General features: G+C 42.6%; 1 protein-coding gene across 6 annotated transcripts in view; it reads left to right on the forward strand.

Moving 5' to 3' along the window:
* LMO1 (LIM domain only 1) overlaps nt 1–19,839 on the forward strand; it is a 75,667-nt gene that overhangs the window by 47,800 nt on the left and 8,028 nt on the right. For all 6 annotated transcript variants that reach the window (XM_085581429.1, XM_021529497.3, XM_021529495.4 and 3 more), the window contains one exon: nt 11,081–11,294. In XM_085581429.1, the coding sequence (XP_085437555.1) occupies nt 11,089–11,294 (206 nt within the window). In that variant the 5' untranslated portion in view covers nt 11,081–11,088. The remainder of the gene's footprint in view (nt 1–11,080; nt 11,295–19,839) is intronic.

Consider the following 19,839-nt stretch of genomic DNA (forward strand, 5'->3'; position numbering starts at 1 on the left):
AGTGCATTTAAAAGTTTAAATCCAAAATTGATTTGGAAGTGCTCTAATCTAAAATAACCCTGATGTTAGCATTGTTGTCTGCAACTCCTGCTAGCCCTGGCGTTCCGGTTCAGCGCGTTGGCACACGGTTCCCTGATGCTGTGAAATTGAGACTCATCTGGAGATACAGCCTTTTCTAAAAAGGATTGCAGGGCACTTAAGACTCCTTATTTCATTAGTTCAGTGAAGGAGTTCTTTTCAGCAGTCAGGAGTCTCATGATGAGGTGGGCAAAAACTGAGCAAATCACGTGGCGGACACTCCCGCGGAAATGGAGCGGAGGAAAAGCTGCTCAGTAGGTTTTTTGGCCTGGAAATGTGGCATTTTTTTGGAGGTGAAGGTTAGTGGTTTAAAGTTGCTTTTTAGTTTGAGGTTTCAGGCAAAGTATTAGTAGCTACATATCCGGGCCAGACTTCAAGAGGTACATTTCAGGAAGCTTTCAGTTCTGCACATTGGGTTGGGTCATATGATTATTATGTTGGGTTTTTTTCATTGTTTCTGGTCAAGTGTAACTATCACCGTCTTCACGTATGTTGGTGAGAATTAAATGGAGCATGAAAAACTGAATTGAAGACCCAGCTTCACTTTAAGGGGATGGGTTGCTGCATGAAGCACTGGTAATGATCCAGAGGAGCAGGATGCATTGAGGAAAAGAGTGAAGTGTGAGCACCATCCAAAGTGCAGGCAGCAGGTCATAAATTCTTTTAGTGGTGGTGGTCTGAAATTCAAGGAATAGGATTAGAGAGCTACAGTAGGTTAATGAAAATGGCTCCCTCAGGATCAGCTTGAATTCAACTCAGTGGTCAGTCGTAAAAGGAGGAATGTCTTGTGCAATTCCAGCTTCTCATCCATATTCTGAATACTGTGATGCTCCTGAATGCTTAATAAAGTAGGATAGTGTCTGTTATGATATACTTCATATGACTTTTAGGATGCTTTAATGCAAACTAAATGTCATGCTAACTTGCCCCAAACCCATAGTGCTCACTTTATTCTGGAATATATTAAATGCAGCAAGGTTTTCAAAGCCTTGCTTGGACATGAAAATAAAATTTTAAAAAAAGGGGAAAAGGAGGAACAAAAAAAAAAAAAGTCCTGCAATTCTACTTGTGTCTTTGCTGTTGTCCAGGGTAATAATGCTCAAATCCTGCCTCTATACGTCACCTCAAAGGAACTCATTATAGAATGAGTATACAACAGCCAAGAAACCACTTTTCATTCTTATCAGCATATTTTCTTGTAAAGAAGGGTAGCATTAATGGCCAGCTGTGGCTTGTGAGCACTGACTTAATCAGAAGTGAATAATAAAAATTAATTTGAGGCATATAGTTACTAGCCAACTGCAGTTATAACAAATGTTTAATGATCAGCCTTGCACTGGGGGCTGCATACCTTTTCCTGGGAATGAAAGGGGAAATGTCCAGGGGTGGGACTTTCTCTGTCCTAATTGCAGTGGCAAAATGAGGTAGAGTAAAATCTGATTGTGGAAGCAAACTGGGGCTCAGTAAGGCTTAAGTCAGACCTCAGTAAACAGAAGAACAGAAGTAATGAAGTATTTAGACTGTTTTCTCTGCCTTCTCTATCTTCATGGCATTAAGAGAACAACTTCAACTTTGGTTGATATTATTTGCAAGGTACAGGAAATTCTTTCTGACAAACATCACCCTGCCCTTTATCTAGTCTTGAAATATTAAACTGCTTTTCCAGAGCCATCATGAAGGGCATTGTGCTTTCTGGGGTCAGCACTTGGAGAGGAAGGATTGGTTGTTGGTGGGCTACACTTTGTTTAAACATCTTGGGTCTTTCTCAAACTGCTTGCAAGGCCAGGTTATCCAGGAGCCTTGCAGAGTCGAGTGACTGCATAAGTCATGGGCTTTTGTATGGTCCTTCTCAGACAGCAGCTATACCTGAGCAAAATGTATGTTACTCCTCTTTCTGGCTTCTGCTGCAGAGGACAAGGCAGTTCTGGGTCTCTGTTTCACTCAAACTCTCCTCTGCTTCCCAGGGTGTGTCAAGGAGTTTGGAAAGGAGCAAGGCGAATCCTGCAGGAGGTGGTAGTAGGGCCTTCAAGGTAGTTTCAAGCCCCTGGAGTCTGACTGAGCATTCTTATGTTGAGTGCAGCTGTGGATAAAATCCAGTAAAGCTGCACTAGATGTGAACCATTTTTGACACGTCTTCTGAGACTTGTTCTTGTGCACCTGAAGCTTATCAAAGCAACTCCACAAATTCCAGCCTTTCGGAAGGTTGTGTGCATCACTCAAAACTTCAGGGCTTGCAAAAGGTTAGGGTATTATTTGTATCTACAGTGATATAAACTCCACTTCCTAAATGAGTGTTTATTTATTGGTTACCTTGCACAGTGCTCAGCAATGCTCACCAGTGCTCACAGATTGAGACTGAGCGTCTCCACACACAGGCACTTGGAACTGTGACCACCTCAGCCTCTCTCATACAACAGGAAAAACACACCACTTAGATATAATTGGGAGTGGGGCGGGGGAAGAGATGGGATGCTCTCTTAACCTTGGTTATCCTTTGCTACTTTCATGAGACAAAATTCCAGTCTGCTTTATTTTTTAAGTCAGCAAACCGATTATATATTGTAAAAGATCAGTGTTTTCATGGGTGAGTAGTAATTACTGAGTAATGGCTTAAAACATTTCCTGAAGGAACATAAAGCTGTTTTTAAAAGTCAAGAGTACATTAAAAGGATTACCATGTAGATTTGATTTTTAGATAACACTAAAATGGATCCCAAATGGACTTATGAAAAGGGATGCTATCTCTTTAATGGAAAGTGCATGGTCTGACAGCTCAGCATGCAAATGGTCCTGCAAAAGACTGTCTGTTGTGTTTTTTCCTTTCAACAAGAAGACAAGGAAATAGCTTGCCCTTCTCCTTTCAACTTTTAATAGCAGATGGGTTGCTCTGGTTTTGCTAGGAAAGGAAGAAGAGGATAGGTTTGGCGGATAACAGCATCTTTTTAAATCACTGGGGAAGTGTATTTCACAACTTCTGGAAGGTCGGTCAGCGGCACTTGTATCTCTTACACAGTTTGCATTAAGTAGATAGATTCCCTCTGCATTCCCCATAGGCAAATCTCTGCTTGCCGCTTACAGGCAAATAAATTTTAGTCCTAGTATATTTATTATATTAATCTTGTGCAGGGCATGAACATCAGTGCTTGCCTTGGAAGTAAGTTTGGACAGGGCAGGAGGGGCTGTTATATTCACACTAGAGTAATTTGCAATCACAATAGTATTTTCTATTTCAGAGTTGCCAACGCAACTTTCTGGTGATTGATGGTATAAAATGTGCTTTTGGCCCGAGTAAGATTTCTTCTAGAAACACTTAAAGGAGTATATTCATATTTCATTAAATACAGAGCGCACCAGGATTCCAAATTCTTTTGTGGTATTGCACAAATTACTGTAGGCTCCAAAAGTCTTGAGAAATTTCTATAAGCCTGTGAAAGCTTTAGATTGGATAGTCATCATTGCCTGCATTAAGGGCTGTGACAGATTGCTTCATCAGTGTACACAGAGCAGAACATCAAATGGCCATTTGGCAGTGGGCAGTGAAATTCTATTAAGGTTGCCGAAAGCTTAGGTTGACATTGTGTATGTCTGCAAAGAGGAAGAAGAAAAGATGATGGTGATTGTGCAATGATACAGTTCTATTCTCCTTAAAATATTCACATATATAGCATGCCAGATCTGTCAGGGTGATGTTAATGTTTCACTGCCAAACCTGAGCACTGCTGCACCGCACGTCTCGAAACCTTGGAGTGTTAAACAGGCCTTTTTACCTGGGAGGTGAGCTTTGGGTAGCACCACACATCAGCATGAAATAACTGAGTTTTTACTTCTTGAACGCTCTTTGGGATATTTAACTTGATAGAACGTTTTGCCATTTGATTTTCTTGCCTGTTGAAAAAGGGAAGGGAAACAAACCCTGCCTTGTATTTAATTTTGGTACACAGGTTATTCTTACAAGAGCCGAAAAGTCAGGGATGAGTTCTTACCTTTGTGAGCATTTGACTTAGAGACTCTTTTGCCACTACTTGGCTCTGACACCCAAACCCACTAAATAGACATCTTTTGAGGTTAGTGTCATTTAAATGGTCACCTGCAAATTGATGGAATATTGAGGAATATGGGATGAATTTCAGGCCAGTCATCCCTAATAATAGTTTTTTTTCTCATACTGCTGGAAAGGTGGTTTGAGGGTAGTCATTCCATTGCCAGACTTTTTTCTGCTACAGACACTGAAGGGGGGAGCTGGCCACCTGAAATCAGGACCTTTGCCAGACTGCAATATGCTAAATTGTGACTAATAAGGAAAACTTGATCAGAATGTTCTCGGATTAGGTTGAAAGTAGAAGGAATCTGCATGTCTTTGTACTGCTTCCAGGGCTTCAAACAGTAAAAATGGATTCTACTGAAATACTGGATGTGCTAAGAATAAACTTTGGACATGTGCCAATTACAAAAAAATTAAAGCTCAAACAAACACATTTTATGAGCACAGGGAAAACATTGCTTCCTGAAATGATTTATAGAAACTGTCTTGCAGCAACAATTATTATGCTTTGTGTTTAGTCCTGCTGCCATGTGTTTCTTTATAGTTACAGGTTGGCCTCTGGTAGGAGAAACTCTGTAACTGAGAGAGGCTAAAAGCAGGTACTGGAAGACTCAAAACTTCTGGGGAAAATGAAAGTCTGGATTCTAACCCTAAACCTCATGTCCTGAATCAGGACCTACATTGGTACAGATTCAAATGATGCCAAATAATTATTTTGGATGTGTTGGTCTATCTGAGCAAATAGCTTGCAAACAGGATCCCTACATGTGAGATTGAAGGGGGTTTAAGCCACTCATGAAGCTTTGAGTCATTTCTAGGCAGCTGAAACTGCCAGGAGACACTAGACTCTAAAAGATATTTCTCTACAGCTTGTCATGAAGTGTATGGACAAAAAAAAAGTTGCTGTGTTATTGGGCAGAGGACTTAGAACAGTCAAAACAGAAGTGGTGATCAAAAATGTTGTTTCTCCCACTAACTGCCCCCTCCAACTGCTTTTTTGCCATGGGAAATTTGTTCAGTAATGATTCAGAAGAAAGAATACCCCAAATGAATTGCTAAAGCCACTGTAAAAATCACCAGCTGCATATTGCAGCACGAAACAGGCAATGAAAAAAGATTGTGGTTTCTCATTGAATAATTCTGATGAATGGTCTAAGGCTTACTCATAAGCATTTAGTTGCAAGTACTTGGTGTTCCAAATGTAACATTTTAATTGGCTATACAGATGACATGATGAGTTTCACCTTGCTGGCCGTAATTCTTCTGATGAAATTCTTGGTGAAGATGCCTGAGACAACTCACTCTCCATTCAGTGGGAGTGCAAGGTCTGACTTGTTTCACAGGGTGCAATATTCAGAGAAGGTGAGTAATACAATACTGGGAACACAAAGTGAGTTTCTTTTTAAGGGAATGAAATTCACTGCATCTTTTTGGCAATGACTGTCTGCATTTACTTAAATGGGTGATGCAGGGCTCTAATGCTTTTAAATGATATCAGATCCTCTGATAAAAGACATAAGACTGCAGTCTATTTATTGTGATGAGACAGGAGTTAATAAGATTACTCCTACTCTTCAGTTACTTTTTCATCTTTTGCAGCCAAATGCTGGGGGTTTTGTTAGCAAGCAAAAGGAGGTCAGTTCATTTAAAGGGTGTTGATGCTAGAAATAAACTTTTTTTCTCTCAAGTGGAACTCTGAAACGTAGGCTCAGTTGCCTGACTGCCAAACCCCTGGTGTTTAAACCAGAATTGCTTTTAGCACTGGAATGCTGCATCCGTATAATAACCAGTTATATATTTTTAAAAAATTAAAAATAATAATAAAAATAATAAGAGTAATGTAAGCCTTCAATAACTCTGGTGTTTGGCAGAAGAAGGCTCAGAAATGTGGTAGCAGTGTCTGAAGGCACTGCTCAAGGAAGAATTTGTGCTGGCGAATAGCAACTTTATTCCAGTGCTGTGTTGTGCAAGGTGTTGTACAACAGGGAGTGATTGTAACAAACCTTTTGGAGAGTAGACGTATCGTGTGTGTGTGTGCGCATAATTATTTGTTTTGTTGTTGAACAAGCTTTTTTACTCTTAAAGGAGCTACTCTGAGAAGAAGTTTTGGGGTTTTAAAAAAAGAAAAACAAAATAACAGCAACAACAAACAAAAACCCCAACAACAACAAAAAAGCCAACACCAAAAAACTTGTCGAGGGAAAGAGTTAAAGCCATCTGCCTGAAAGCATTGTGTAAAACATACACACAATGTTGGGGAAATAAGCCAATTATGTGTGCTTCACAGGAGGTGGGGGACTGACCTTTGTGTATAATTAGTTCTTTTATTTAAAGCAAAGATTTTGAATAGAATAACTAATTAGCTGTCATAAATGGCAAATTGAAGATTTTGGCCGGATTCCTTGGGGAGAGAGGGAGGCCGTCCCTCCTCCCAGCCCGTACTGTGCGCGCTGGCTCTCCTCATTAGGGCTGTTTTTAGTTCTCCGCAGAGGTAATGAGGAGTGCAGCCGCGCACTTCTCCGAGCCCCCTCTAACAAGGCATGAAATGCAGGTGGAACAGAGCTGTCTCCAGCTCCTGCTGCCTTCTCCCCACTCCTGTGGGTGTAGCCGAGGGCTCAGGGGGGCAAGTTGGACTGGAGGGGGGTCTGAAAAGTCCTGGTGATATCACCTGTGTTTTATGCTCTGGACTCGACTGTATAAAATACAGGCAAGCTGCAAAGCCTTGAGGCATATATCATTAGCTAGCAGTCCCCCATTACTCTTTCAGACCAATTAACCTTTAGAGTTGCATTAGAGAAATTAGGTGGTGAACTTCCTTGCTTTCAGAGGGGACCTCTAGCTCTGCTGCAGACCAGAGCACTGTGGAGCCGTGCGCCGTAGGACCAGTGCAGATAACTGTTATTTAAAAGGTCTGCCATTTATGAAAAGTTCCCAGGCTCTCTTGGAAAGGAGGCTTTATGAACAGTGCCCTTAGAGGAACTGCAGCTGATTGCCATGTGAAAAGAAATATCAGTAAAATGGCTTAGAAAAATTTAGAGGTGTACTTAGTGGACACTTGTGTTATAAAGCCAGCTGAATCATTTTACAGAAAGACTCTGAGCAGATACAGGCTGATTAAAGCTTGTTTGTCCAGCTGTGAATAGTGGTAAAGTTTGGATTACTCACTACAATAACAGCCTCTTTAGACACAGACATAAATTTCAGTAAGTCCAGAGGTGGTGTCTATAATTTTTTAATGTGTATTGGAGCTCTGAGCACTCAGAGCGGGTTTAGTTTTGTATTTACCAGCAGCAAGTCTATTAAGCTATAAAGGGCAAAGAAGGGAGTGTAGGTAGCCAGAAATAGAAAGGATTCATCTACTGTTTCTAAGAAAAGAGAGCACTGGATGTCTAGCAACAGGAAAAAAGAGAACAACTTGATGGTACTTTCAGAATCTAGCAATAATCAGTGTTCCCTTGTGATCACGTATTTAAATATGTGAGTGACCAGCTGGTAATTTTTCTAGTTCTGCAACACTCCTTCTCATTTTCTTATCCTTGTCCATAGAGCATGTGTGGAATTTCTCAAAGGTGACCCTTTTGTTTCTTGACAGCCCCAGTTAGATGCCACATGCCCCTTATCAAATTGAACTGGATATCCTGGCATTTTTAGCAAAGTACTGGGGAAAAATGGACACAGAGAAATGAAGCATCATCCCAGTCTTGCAGTGGGGAAATTACCAAAAAGAAAGAGCAGTTCTCCAGGTGGTTTCTGCCTGCAGAGCCCAGGCTGCTTCAGGTGTGCTGGAAGGGGGAGGCAGGAGGAGGAAAGCAGGGTTTGGTGTTGATTGTGTCCTCTCTGCGCAAGCCTCTCACCGTGAAAAGGGTTAAGCTTCTGAGATGCTTCCCTCTTGTTGCTTGGAAATGACATGGCAAGTGTTCGAGGAACCCTTGCTGATCAAGTTTGGCAGTTTTTGAAATTTTGTTTCACGCCTTGCCTGCTGTGTCAACTCACCAGCTAATTGCAGCTGCAACTTTCTGTAGTGGCTTGTGTGCTCCGTGCAGACCGGTTGGTTGGGATGTCGGAGGGAAACCTCACAGCCCAAAATGTAATTTCAAAACACTGAACCTGACCGGCAGAGGCTGACCTTGCTCGTTATTATCTGAGTGGGAATAGCAGCTTTGAACATCATATGATCTCTGAAATGGTACCTTTTTTCATTAGAAAGCCCCCTGCTGAACGCTGACCAAATACATAGCTTTCTTCCTTGCTTAAGGTACTGCTTAAAAATATATCTATATCTTTTCCTTTGCTAGTTATTAGAAGCAAATCAAAGTGTTACATTCCCCTTACTTGCAGAAGCCTCTCATAAGACAGTGGTGCTCTTGCAATAGCGAGGAGCTCAGATGGCTGTGGAGAGCGAGGGCCACAGATGGAACAAGAACTGCCCCTGCAGTCATCCCTCAGCTATCCAGGCCTGCTTGCCACAGAGACCCTCCTCACCTGCCCTAAATGATCAAACCAGCCTCTCCTAATGGTCCAGCCGGGGTTTCATCCTTGCACAGCCGCTCTTGTGGTTGATGGTGCTGCTGCATCGGCACCCTCTCTCTGGGTGAGGGCAGCTGGACCTCTGGAAGGGCACTGCTTTCAAAAGTGAGGCTTTGGCAAGTCCCATCTGGCTGAGGATCTTTTATTTCTGAACCACAGAGCTGGTCTCAAACCTGATCCATGCAGCAGCTCTCTTGAGTTTAAGGTGTGCTGGTTATGTGAAATCTGTATCTTTCCAGATGCAGGATCCTTGTGTTACCTGCACAAACCTTGCAAAAGAATTGTGTGATAACAGCCCCCCCCTCTTCTTGTGAGAAATCCTCCTCTGCCTCTAAGGGTGCACATTTAGAGAGCTTGTTTGGGGGGTGAGTAATGACTTGGTGGTGTCTGGGGCTCCTATCTAAAAACATAATTCTCACATCTAGGTCCTAGTTTTCATAGGTGCAAACTATTTTTCTTTCATCACTGGTACTGATCTTACACAGCTTACAAATGCAAATTCACATGCTTGCCCTTCTCTGCCTCACAAGAAGGCAGACTCCTCTCACAATGTGCAGTTTTCCTGGAGTGGAGTAGGGAAGAGCATGGAAATTACTCAAAAATGGAAGCTTTTTTTTATTATTGAAATGTATTTTGGATTAAAAAAAAAACAAACAGAGGTGTGTCTAGAACCACAGGGCCACTTCCCTCATTCTCACAAGAATCTTTCACCAGGCACACAAGACTTCTGCAGTCCGACCTCTGGCACCTGCAGCATAATCCACTTCTGATGCTTCCCTGTCTTGTCCCTCTTTCCAAATGTGTGTGTCTTTCTCTGTGGCTTTGTAGAATTTCCCTCGGGAGCATCACAGGTTGCATATGTGGCAGTCTAATATCCATACAGGTTTTCACTTAATTATTGCAGATTTGTCACTGGTATCAAAAGTTTATTTGTAGAGACTTGGGTTTTGAATGTACTGCAGCAGAGGGCAGGAGGGTTCTTTAAGGGTTTTTGGATGTTACTTGGGCTGTCTGTGCTGCTGAGACCACTTTGATTACAGATGGATCAATACCTCACTGTTTGTGTGGAGGTGTCCTAGGTGCTATTGTCGTCTGCTCGGGCTCTGACAAAGCAATTATTACTGTGGGAGTGGTGTGTTTACATGTGCTGACCATTAGCCACTCTCAGGTCATCCTGGCTTTTAAGGAAAGCAGCAAATGTCACTTACTGCAGTGGCACTGGTTCAGTCCTCTCTGGTTAAGGGACTGTTAATAATTCTATTATCAAGCTGCTGCTTCTTGCAGAAAGGGTGGATTAACTTTGTGTAAAGTATATAACCAGTGACACCTGCTGCTGTTCCAGAATGTCCCTTCTCATCATCTCTGCATTGGTTAAACCCACAGTGTGTTTGTTACAGGCCTAGCATTGTCATTTTTAGTGACTGACACCAGCAAAAATAAAAATCATAACAAATTGAATCAAGGCTCTAGAGCAAATGGAATTCTGGCCTCTCAGTGAGTTAATTTGTTCTTTCGTAATTTCCTGTCCTGTCCCTCACCCACAGTACAATCCTTGTTTATTTTTCCACCTTGCCTATTGATTCCATAAAGTCCTTTCCTGCCTGGCTCTTCAGCTGAGAAGGGTGACGAGCATCAGTGCTCACCATGGCAGGCACTGGCTGCTTGGAGAAAAGGAAAAATCTGGACACAGCAAGTCCCTCCCAGCCTCCTGAGCTGAGTGTGCTGTCACCACCTCATACCCTCCTATCTCATGCCTGCTTTGCAGTCCCAGCAGGGGTTTCCAGGAAGGATGAAACTCCTGGCTTTTTGCTACCTTCTCCAGTGATACAAGAGGAGGAGGAAAGCTCTGCTTTGCTTAAGGAATGTGGCTTCATTAGTGGCAGAGGGGTGCCGATGGGCTTGTTCTGAAGGGGTTTTGAATCAAATTTATTTTGGAGCAGCCCCTGGCCTGCTCTAGCTTTCAGTCAGGCCTCTGTCACCCACAGGATTCACAAGAGAGGAAAAACAGTGGCATACCACATCTTTTTAAACTCACTCCTCTCCCTTCCCCATCAAACTCGACTGAGATGCTGAACCAGGGGGGTACATACCATGATGGCCCTTCTGCTCTTTTTAATTGCCTGTGGCAGGCAATTAACAACACAAGGGTACGGGTAATGAGGGGAAAAAAATAAATGTTGAAATTTCAGCCAGTTTATTCTGCTGTGAGGTGTTGGTTAGAAAGAGTCTGGTGCGTGGTGTCAGCAGCAAATTTGCGACAGCAGATGAAGCTAGGATTCCTTTGACTGTCAGCTCCATGCAACGTGAGCTTTCTTTGCCTGTCAGCTCCTTGCAATGGCAGCAGCAGCAGTTTGCCCCCAGAGCTGCCCCAGTGCCGTGAGCCTGGCCGAGCTGTGGGGATGTGCTCTAAGGAGTGCTGTGTTTGCCTTGCAGGCGTGCCGATGCTCTCCGTACAACCCAAAGGGAAGCAGAAGGGCTGCGCCGGCTGCAACCGAAAGATCAAGGACCGCTACCTGCTGAAGGCTCTGGATAAGTATTGGCATGAAGACTGTCTAAAGTGTGCCTGCTGTGACTGTCGTCTTGGAGAGGTTGGATCAACTCTGTACACAAAAGCAAATCTCATTCTCTGCCGCAGAGATTACCTGAGGTAAATAGAGGGACGTACTGCAGGCTCTTTCCAAAGCCTCTCGGTGCTGCCGGCTGTCTGGCTTCCCAAAAATGTGACAGCGTGTGCTTGTGCCTGGCCAGCCCTGCCCAGGAGAGACACGAGTTTCTTCCACTGTCTACTAGGCAGGGCTTTTTATTTGCACTTAGCGTATTTTGTAGTCTGGGAGGTGAAATCCTGCTTTTAGGTGAAGATACAAGGCCATGACACGGCCTTGTATCTTTACCATCTATCAAGGCTTTTGGGTGAAGATAAAAGGGTCATGACTTTTTGTTGTTATTATGGACCAACAAGAACAACCTCTGCTTGCTGAGTAAGTTAGGAAAAACTCTTTAATTCTCCTTGCATATCTCTGATGCTATACTCCTGCATATTAACTGAGACCTGACCAAACCTTTAGCTTTTCCTTTTCAGTCACAGCTTTTAGACAGACTTCTAATCTTGAGTAAGGTTGCTCCCAAGGAGCTCTTGTCTCTTTCCTAACTAAACAGAGCAAAACTCAAAAATTACAGATCAACTTCAAAAAATGTTTCTGTCTGAGGAAATCAGCAGAGACCTTCACTAGCTCAGAGTTAGAACCATTCTGTCAATGTGTGTCTGCAATACATAACGGCACATGGGATTTTTTTGCCTGGTGTGTATGGGAGTTTTGTGCAAAATACTTTATGCAAACATAAATGAATATTAATAAGACAGCAGGCCTAATGCAAACATTATTATGAGGGTCACACTGCAAAACACTCAGAGTTTTGCTTTGTTTTTCCTTTGGAAGAATGTACTTGATCTCCAGCTAATGTGTGTTTTCTTTTATTTTTCCTCAAGCACCGATAGCATTTCCCAGGCAAGCTCAACCAGTAAAACATCTGAAGCAAAACAAACCCCACATGCTGTTGTAAGATAGGGAGGTAAAATGCCTTCTAACCTTGCAGTGTTCAGGGGCTGTCTAGATTAGTGTCAGTGCTCAGATGCTTCATGTTTTTCAATGTAAAGTGTATTTCTGAAAATCTTCAGTAAATATTTCCTTTGTAAACTTGAACAAACAAGTTTCTCCTTCTAAAGATGAGAGATTATGCACTGAGCCAAACAGAAGAGCTGAGTCTGTCAGGTGTCATGTGGGAGCTGTCACCTTGCTCTTCAGCCCAGCAGAGCACAAGAGCATCCTGCCCACAGGAGGGTTTTAGAGCTGAAAATCTTCAGGGTACATATGAAATATCCCAGCTGAAATGCTGCCACACAGGCAGCACTTGCAGCTCCACATCTGGTTAGGTAGGGTGTGTCCCCAAAATCTAAGGAGGAAGGAGTAGCTTGGGTAAGGGAGACCACTTCTGAGGTGGAAAAGACAAGATAAGCAGCCTTTGGAAAAATGGAAAGGGTGTGAAAAGAAAGAGTTAACTATCTTCACTATAATGAAATTATTTTTGTACCCTCCTTAAAACTGAGTATCTACTAATGTCACAAGCCACTTGCCCTGGAAGCATCCTTAACCCTGTCTGTGCTAAGCTAAAAAAAAAAGAGCTCCAGAAGTTCAAATTCAACATAGAGATTTCCACCCCCAAATTAGCATTTTGATTGTTCTTCTTCAGCTCACCTATACTCTTTCTGTGTTGTGGACATAATTCTGATGTGTCAATGAAGAATATTTCAGTTCTTGATCTTCCCTTTTTGAGGAAGCCTTTCATCACAGTATCACAAATTGGGTCGTGCTAGATACTATCACAGGGACTCCCAAAATCTCTCAGGAGAGCTACTTCCAGGAATAGTTTTCTTTCCAGGAAGAACAGCTGCATTATTTTCTGAAGTATTTGTTTGTACTTTATCTTCTTTATACATTATCTTTTCTTTATCTTGTTTGCACTCAGCTTGCCAAGTGATCTAGGTCTCTCCATCTGTCATCCTCCACTTCATTATTTATCACTTGACTTTGTCATTTCTGGTCTGGAAAAAGTGTTGTGTTTGTGATTTTTTTTGTTTTGGTTTTTAAATTTGACTCTGAAGATAGATATTCAGTTTTATTCTATATGTTGCAGAACCCTGCTAGAAATACTGAGCTAGACAGTGTTTCAAATTTACATTTGCTTTTTGAGACCTATGAGCTACCCCATGTTTTGTCCATTTAATAAGCGCCGTATTGATTTTGGTTTATTCTAGTTTCATAACAAAAATAATGTGTGGCATCAAATCAGACATGTAAAGTGCCAAAGGACAGTAGTATTGATGCTGGTAGGTTTAGAAGGGCCTTTTTATCACTGGAGTTGTAGAGTGCTTTCTTTCCTTAGTTCATTCTGAGAATGCTGCTTTGAGGTGGAAAAGCTTAACCTGTGATTTTCCCACTGGCCCCTAGCTGATGTGAATTTTTTTGGGGGGCACCAGAAGCCTGTGCTAGAGATGGAAAAGAAGCCAGGCATTGCAGACTGCAGAAAGTGGCCCATGTCCCAGCTGGGTGAAGAGAGGGCAACTCATTGCATGAACCATGGAAGGCAACTTGGGACTCACGTTTGACCATGGCCCAGCAGCTCCTGTCACAGCACCAGTTAAACGTGGTCTCTGGAACAAATTCCTCTGCCTGGAAGGTGACTGGTAACACCTCTGTCTCCCTTTCTAAGGTTGGAATAGCTCCTGGCCTGACAAGGGGGAAGTCTGTTGGTATTTGTGCCACATGGTTAAACTGTGAAAACTTATATGGCCTTTACATTAAATATTTTCCCTTTATCTGAATTTAGGATATTGGAGCTTTGACTGTTTTTTGTTGGGAAGAGCAGTAGAATTGTCATATCCTGGGAAATTTGTCAAAGACTCAGCTAGGAAGGAATAACATGAATTCTATAACAGTGTTGTTAATTTGCCTTCAGCTGTTTAGGCAGCTTTACAGCTATCATGGCTTGTATTCTTACAGATAAGTAAATTTAGTTTATACTGAGGTTTTTTGAGTGGTTCTGCTGAGCTCCTGGGGTCTGTTCCCCTGATGCTATGGAACGCTTTCAGGCTCCCAGGATAGGAATAAGGGCATTGCTACATAGTCCCATATTTATAGAAGTATAAAGATTTTGCTTTAAAACATCTTGTATTGGCTTCTACACATAATATTTCTTTCTTTCTCCATTTTAACTATTAGTTCTATTAATAGAAGGAGCTAAAGTTGCCATCACGATCTTCTCTACTGTCTGTTCCCTCCTGGTAATTTGAATTTTTCTTCTTGGAGAATTAACCATTCCCATCATTATATAATTCCTTCACATGAGTAGATTTAGAGTCTCTACCCACATTTTTTTTCTTCCTCGTTAAACAGCTCACAGTGTTTGGTCTACTAGGCAAATTTTAGCAGAATTCATCCCTAAAAATAACTTTTCATACTTCACACTGTGGTTGCACCATAAAGGGAGCACTTTACCTGGAGAATAGTGAGAGGAATTCAGCCAGAAGGCTCCTGGAATGTTTTGTTGTCAATCTGCAGCTCTGGGACCCTCCTGAGGGCAGGTATGGATGAGCCACAGCCACTGCAGGGTCTGGGGCTAGGGATGGACTTGTGGCAGAGGGTCAGGGCAGGAGCAGTGCCAGCTCCTTCCCAGCTGTGGCAGCGTCCCTTTGGAGCTGGCTTCGTCCCAGGCACTGGGAGCAGGGTGGGCTGCCAGCCATGGGTGCTGATCCCCAGTAGGTTTTCAGCAGAAATCTTTTCAGCCTGTTCCAGGAGCTGTGAGCAGACCTTAGCCCGATCATTTGTTTCAAAAGATAAACTGTCGTCATTGCTTGTGAAGGAACATTTGTTAACCTTCACTTTTCATAAAACACTTTCTTGCTCATTTTTTAATCATGAAAGATGAAATTGGATCTCGAGTTGTTATCCTTGTGGTATCACCTCAGTCTCCAGCTGTGTCTCGATGTATCTTTCAATACATTTCATCTCAGCAAATAGATTTACCATTTGTTTCATAATCGCAGTTCCAGCATTCCTACCTCTAATTATTTTTGATAAGCAAATGCTATTGAAGGAACTGCTTCTGGGACAGAGCAGCCTAGCATGCAGGCTCAGATGGCTCCTTGCAGCCCCCACGCAGCGACGTGTGTTTGTTCCGAGGCATAATTAAACATTCACCAAGCTCCGCTTCACAGGGACGGGCTGGGTGTTGCATCAGGATTTCCCGTGAGGAACTGACAACTTAAATTTCACTGTGAAGTGCTGATGAAGAACGTGATTTTTCCTTTTTACTCAGCATGGTGCCCTCGCACGAGCAAAGGCGAGTCGGGCTTGCTTTGAGAGGAGCAGAACTGTTGCTTCTGTGTGTTTGATATGCTGGTGTTGGGAAAGTTTTTCATCATGTAAACTGATTGGGGCCTTAATTAGACTCCAAAGAAAGCTCAAAACCTGCATTTAAAAATGGTGGTGAATCGGTAAAAGTGAAGGGCTTTCCGGGAAATCCTGATGCTGTTCTCAGTGAGTTTTGTGGCAGTTCTTTTCACCCACTTTCCCACACGTTTGGATCAGGGCTGCAAACTCAGCATGGCATCACTCTGCACATAGTGTTGGTGCCTCCAGGGAGCAGAGCATCCCTCTGCACCCCACCTGAGGGACAGGGACCTCCTGGCAGGACTGCCATCCCCTGTCACCCCTCAGCACTGTCTGTATCACAGAGGCATGAACTCCACCTCAGCAGCTCCTACTTCCAAGACTCAGATGCCAAGTCCTGGGGTTTTTGCTCTACTCCAAATGTCTCGGGGCGTTAATTCTGTCAGTGAATCGCTTTAAGAGCCCTTTACCTGAAGTGTTCTTTATCTGGCAAATAGAAAGGGTTAAATTTTCTTGTGGGACAAAAGCACAAACATGGGTGCCCTGCTCTGTTGGCACAGGAGGATGTGGGCAAATTCCCTCCTTCTGGTGGCTGTGTGAGAACAAGTCTTTGGGAAGTCAATGTGTGTGCCCCAACAGGCAGAATTTAAGTTAATCTCCCCAAAACATCACTACTGCTCAGAATGTGGCTTTAACCTGGAGAAGCTATAGCACCTTTGAAGCAGGCAGTAGAGAATATGGGAATTTTTTTTTCCCCTCTGGAGAAGCACAGTGTGCATGTGTGCACTGAGAGCATGCCCTGCTGGATTTTCAAGGGACATGTTTAGTGTGGGAAGGAGAGGTATAAATGAAGTGTGGCTGAACAAATGGTGTCTGCTCAGAGCCTAAAAATGTCACCGAGCTGAAGTGCTGTTTTTGCCTCGCAATAGGGAGCATCTTGCACGCTGCATAGGACACCCTTACTTCTAAACTTGGTGTCTGTACAGATTAAGGAGGATTAATTAGGCTCAAAATACTGTGTGTCTTGGCAACATTGCTGTGCTTTGTGATGTTAAAGTACAGATTTTTTTTTCCCCCTGCAGTAGCTGGTCCAGGACTTTCTCACAGCCTGTGCCCATACTTGGTTTGATTGTTTGCTTTTTGCCCTTTTTCTTTTTTTCAACCTCCTCACTGTGGAAGAAAGCTAATGGGGAGTAATTCTGCCTGGCTGTGGTACACTAGCATGCCTCCAGCACTTTCAGCTTTACAGTTTTCTGGCTGCTGTGTTTAAACTCTCCTAAGAGAACGCTGTTACACTTGTGCTCAGCAGTGCCAGAGCAAGGATGGGTTTAAGGTCAGTGGTTTCAGTTACACCGTGGGAAAGGCTGGGGCAGGGGAGGAGGACTTGGACTTCTCTTACCTGCTCGTGGTCCCAACCCCTCTGTAAATGCCCACTGAAAACATGGAGGGAGAGGCCAAAGGAGTGAAAATAAATGAACATCCAGATGTGTCCTTCAAGTGAAAACAGACTCCCTTGAGCAACCTTGAAGTTCAGGCCCAGCAGTCTCTGAACCAGTGCGGTCACTTGGCCAGGGGCTCTTTTGTACTGGTTCAACTCCCCCTGCTATGCTGTCCTTGAATGCCAAACCCTTTGGCATGAGAGATGTAAATTCTTTGGGATTGAACTTGAAGGCTTCGTGAGAGGACAGCTTGACCAACTTCATTAGTATCAAAATGCATTTCCTTTCCTTCAGCTGACATGACTTCCCACTGCAGCACTCACAGCGGTGTCCTGCATAGGAGGGTGCACCAGCTAATATGATTTTACCGTGCTGATGAATGTCCTATCACTGAGGCTTTCTCTAATATTACACAAAGGCTGATTGCAGCAAAGTTGTCCAAAGTTGCTTTTAAGATTATTCTTTTTATCTTTTTAAGTGATGTTCAGGCTTTCCCTGCATTTATTGGTATATTCAATATTCCAGTCAAATCACACTTGTAGCTCAGCATATTTCTAATATCCATAGATGGGAAAGACACTGATTGCAGTATTTAAGAGCCACCCTCACTGAAAAACCAGTTGTTGGTCTGTTTCAAAAGGGGCAAAACCGTTTCTTTTCATGAGGGTGAATTTCAGTTACATAAAATAAGTCTGGTTCTACAGCAGGCCCTGATGAAACTAAGAAATAAAAAGCAGCATGCAAATAGGGAGGGTTTATGGGAAAACCTATTTCACCTTGTGGGTGGGGAGGATATGAGCGTGGAGTTCCACAGCTCCTCTAAAACTTGTATATCCAGATAATCTGTATGTATAAATACGTAGAAAAACATGGAGTTGTACATCGTATCTACAAATGTAGATATTTATCTGTAGGTTGGGGTTTAGTCCTCCTTTAGTTCATAATTCTTACTTTCAGTGTTAACAAAAACTTTTTTTGGGAGGTTATTATCAGTCTCCACTCAACTGTTTGAATTTCGAACTTGTTTTGTTCTTGTGTTTAAAAAAAACCCAGTTAACACTGCCAACCTTGCCTTTCTGTACCATTCATTATTTTTATGTGCTTGTCCTGCTTTGTCTTTTTTTGTCTCCTATGAAGTCAACAGCTCCAAAATTTTTGCTCTTTCTGCAAAGGGAAGATTTTCACCTTCTTTTTTGATTGCAAGCTGCTATCTAGTCAGACACCAGGCTAGAGGGGGCGAGAAGAAATGGGGACTCTTTACTTGTAGGCAATGACTAAACCAGATTGTTGTTCCTAGTGGAGACAGAAATAGGCAAACAGATTCTCAGTTCAGGCCCCCTGAACATCTTGGTTGAACAAAAAACCTGTTAAAGGTGCTAAACTTAAAATTTTCATATGAGAAGTTTCTTACTGTTTTCCCTACCATAAGAACCCTTTAACATTCTTTCTCCTCCTCCTCAAAAAAAAAAAAAAAAAAAAAAAACCTGCAGGGTGCTGTGACATTACTGTGGTTTGAATTAATTTGAGATGTACTCACAGAGTTGTTGAGGTCTGGATCACCAAGCTCTTTAGCCCAGACAAGACTACATAAAACCCATCCTCTGACAATTGCCTACTGCTTCCAGGAGCACTCCCTTCTTTTCCCTTTAATTCATTTGCATTCAGGGCTGTTCCTGTATGCCAATTAGCTTTAATTTTTACTATACACACTGACATCAATGGCCAATGAGAACAGGGCATAGTGGGGTTTTTAGTGTGCCCATAAACTACAGAAAATTGTCCCTTGGACAAACTCCTGCTTTTAGACTGGCTGACAACAATAGACATAGTTAAGTTCAGGCTAAGAGCCATTAAACATAATTACTACCACAGGGTAAAAGTTTAATTGTGCTAAATTTTAAATCTGCATAGTCTATGCTTATTTACAAGCTGGCTGGGTCTTCCTGTTACATGAAGGGGAATAAATCTGTACTTAAAAATTATTGCCTTTTAACTTCAAAGGGAAATTAATAAATAGGGTTTCTTAGAAGCAAAACAACCCCAAACTGAAAATTTTCTGTATTTCCAGCTTCTTTTATGCCAATGGCTCCAAGCTGGTAAGTAGAGGCTAAACAACTTCTGATAGATTTTTCTAATGCATTTCAACTTCGTGTGTGTGAATGTGTGAGAGAGTGTTGCATCTGTTACGAAGGTGTCTGGGGGACAGAATGCAGATCAGTTTGTTCGTGTGGGGTTATTTTAAATTTAACCACAGATGGGGCTTGGGGTGGAAGGTTTTTCTTCCTGCCCCTTATCTTCTCTCCCTCCTTCCAATAACGTTAAGCTCCCCACTTTGGGAAGTTTCATCTCAAGTAGCTTCTGGATCAGGAGATATCAGAGGTGGCAGGTTTTCTACAAGCAAACAAAAAAAAAGGCAAAATACTCTGTTCATTTTGCATTTTCTTCCAACAGATTAAAAAAAAGTCATGTTCACTGAGCTACAAGTTACAGCGTATTTTTAGAAGCATGGTGAATGCATGGGGCTCTAAATCACTCCCCGAAAAGCAGAATAAAATTAGGAGGTGCTAGAATAAGTGTGAAACATTCATCTGTTGGGAAAGGGAGGGTATGGAGGACTGTGAAACTTGATAGAAGAGACAAAGATTAGCACTCTGACTCGCTGGAAGCCACGTTATGTAGACATTAGAAGGCAACACGATTTCAGCTGGACAGAACATAAGCTTCAGATCTTATGCAAACAGTCAAAGCTGTTTAACAATTGGTTTACCCCCAAAACCCCTGAAAGGAGACAGGTGAATACGATGCC

Source organism: Lonchura striata, chromosome 5 (genome assembly GCF_050655825.1).
Source record: "Lonchura striata isolate lonStrDom1 chromosome 5, ASM5065582v1, whole genome shotgun sequence".
Lineage (NCBI taxonomy): Eukaryota > Metazoa > Chordata > Aves > Passeriformes > Estrildidae > Lonchura > Lonchura striata.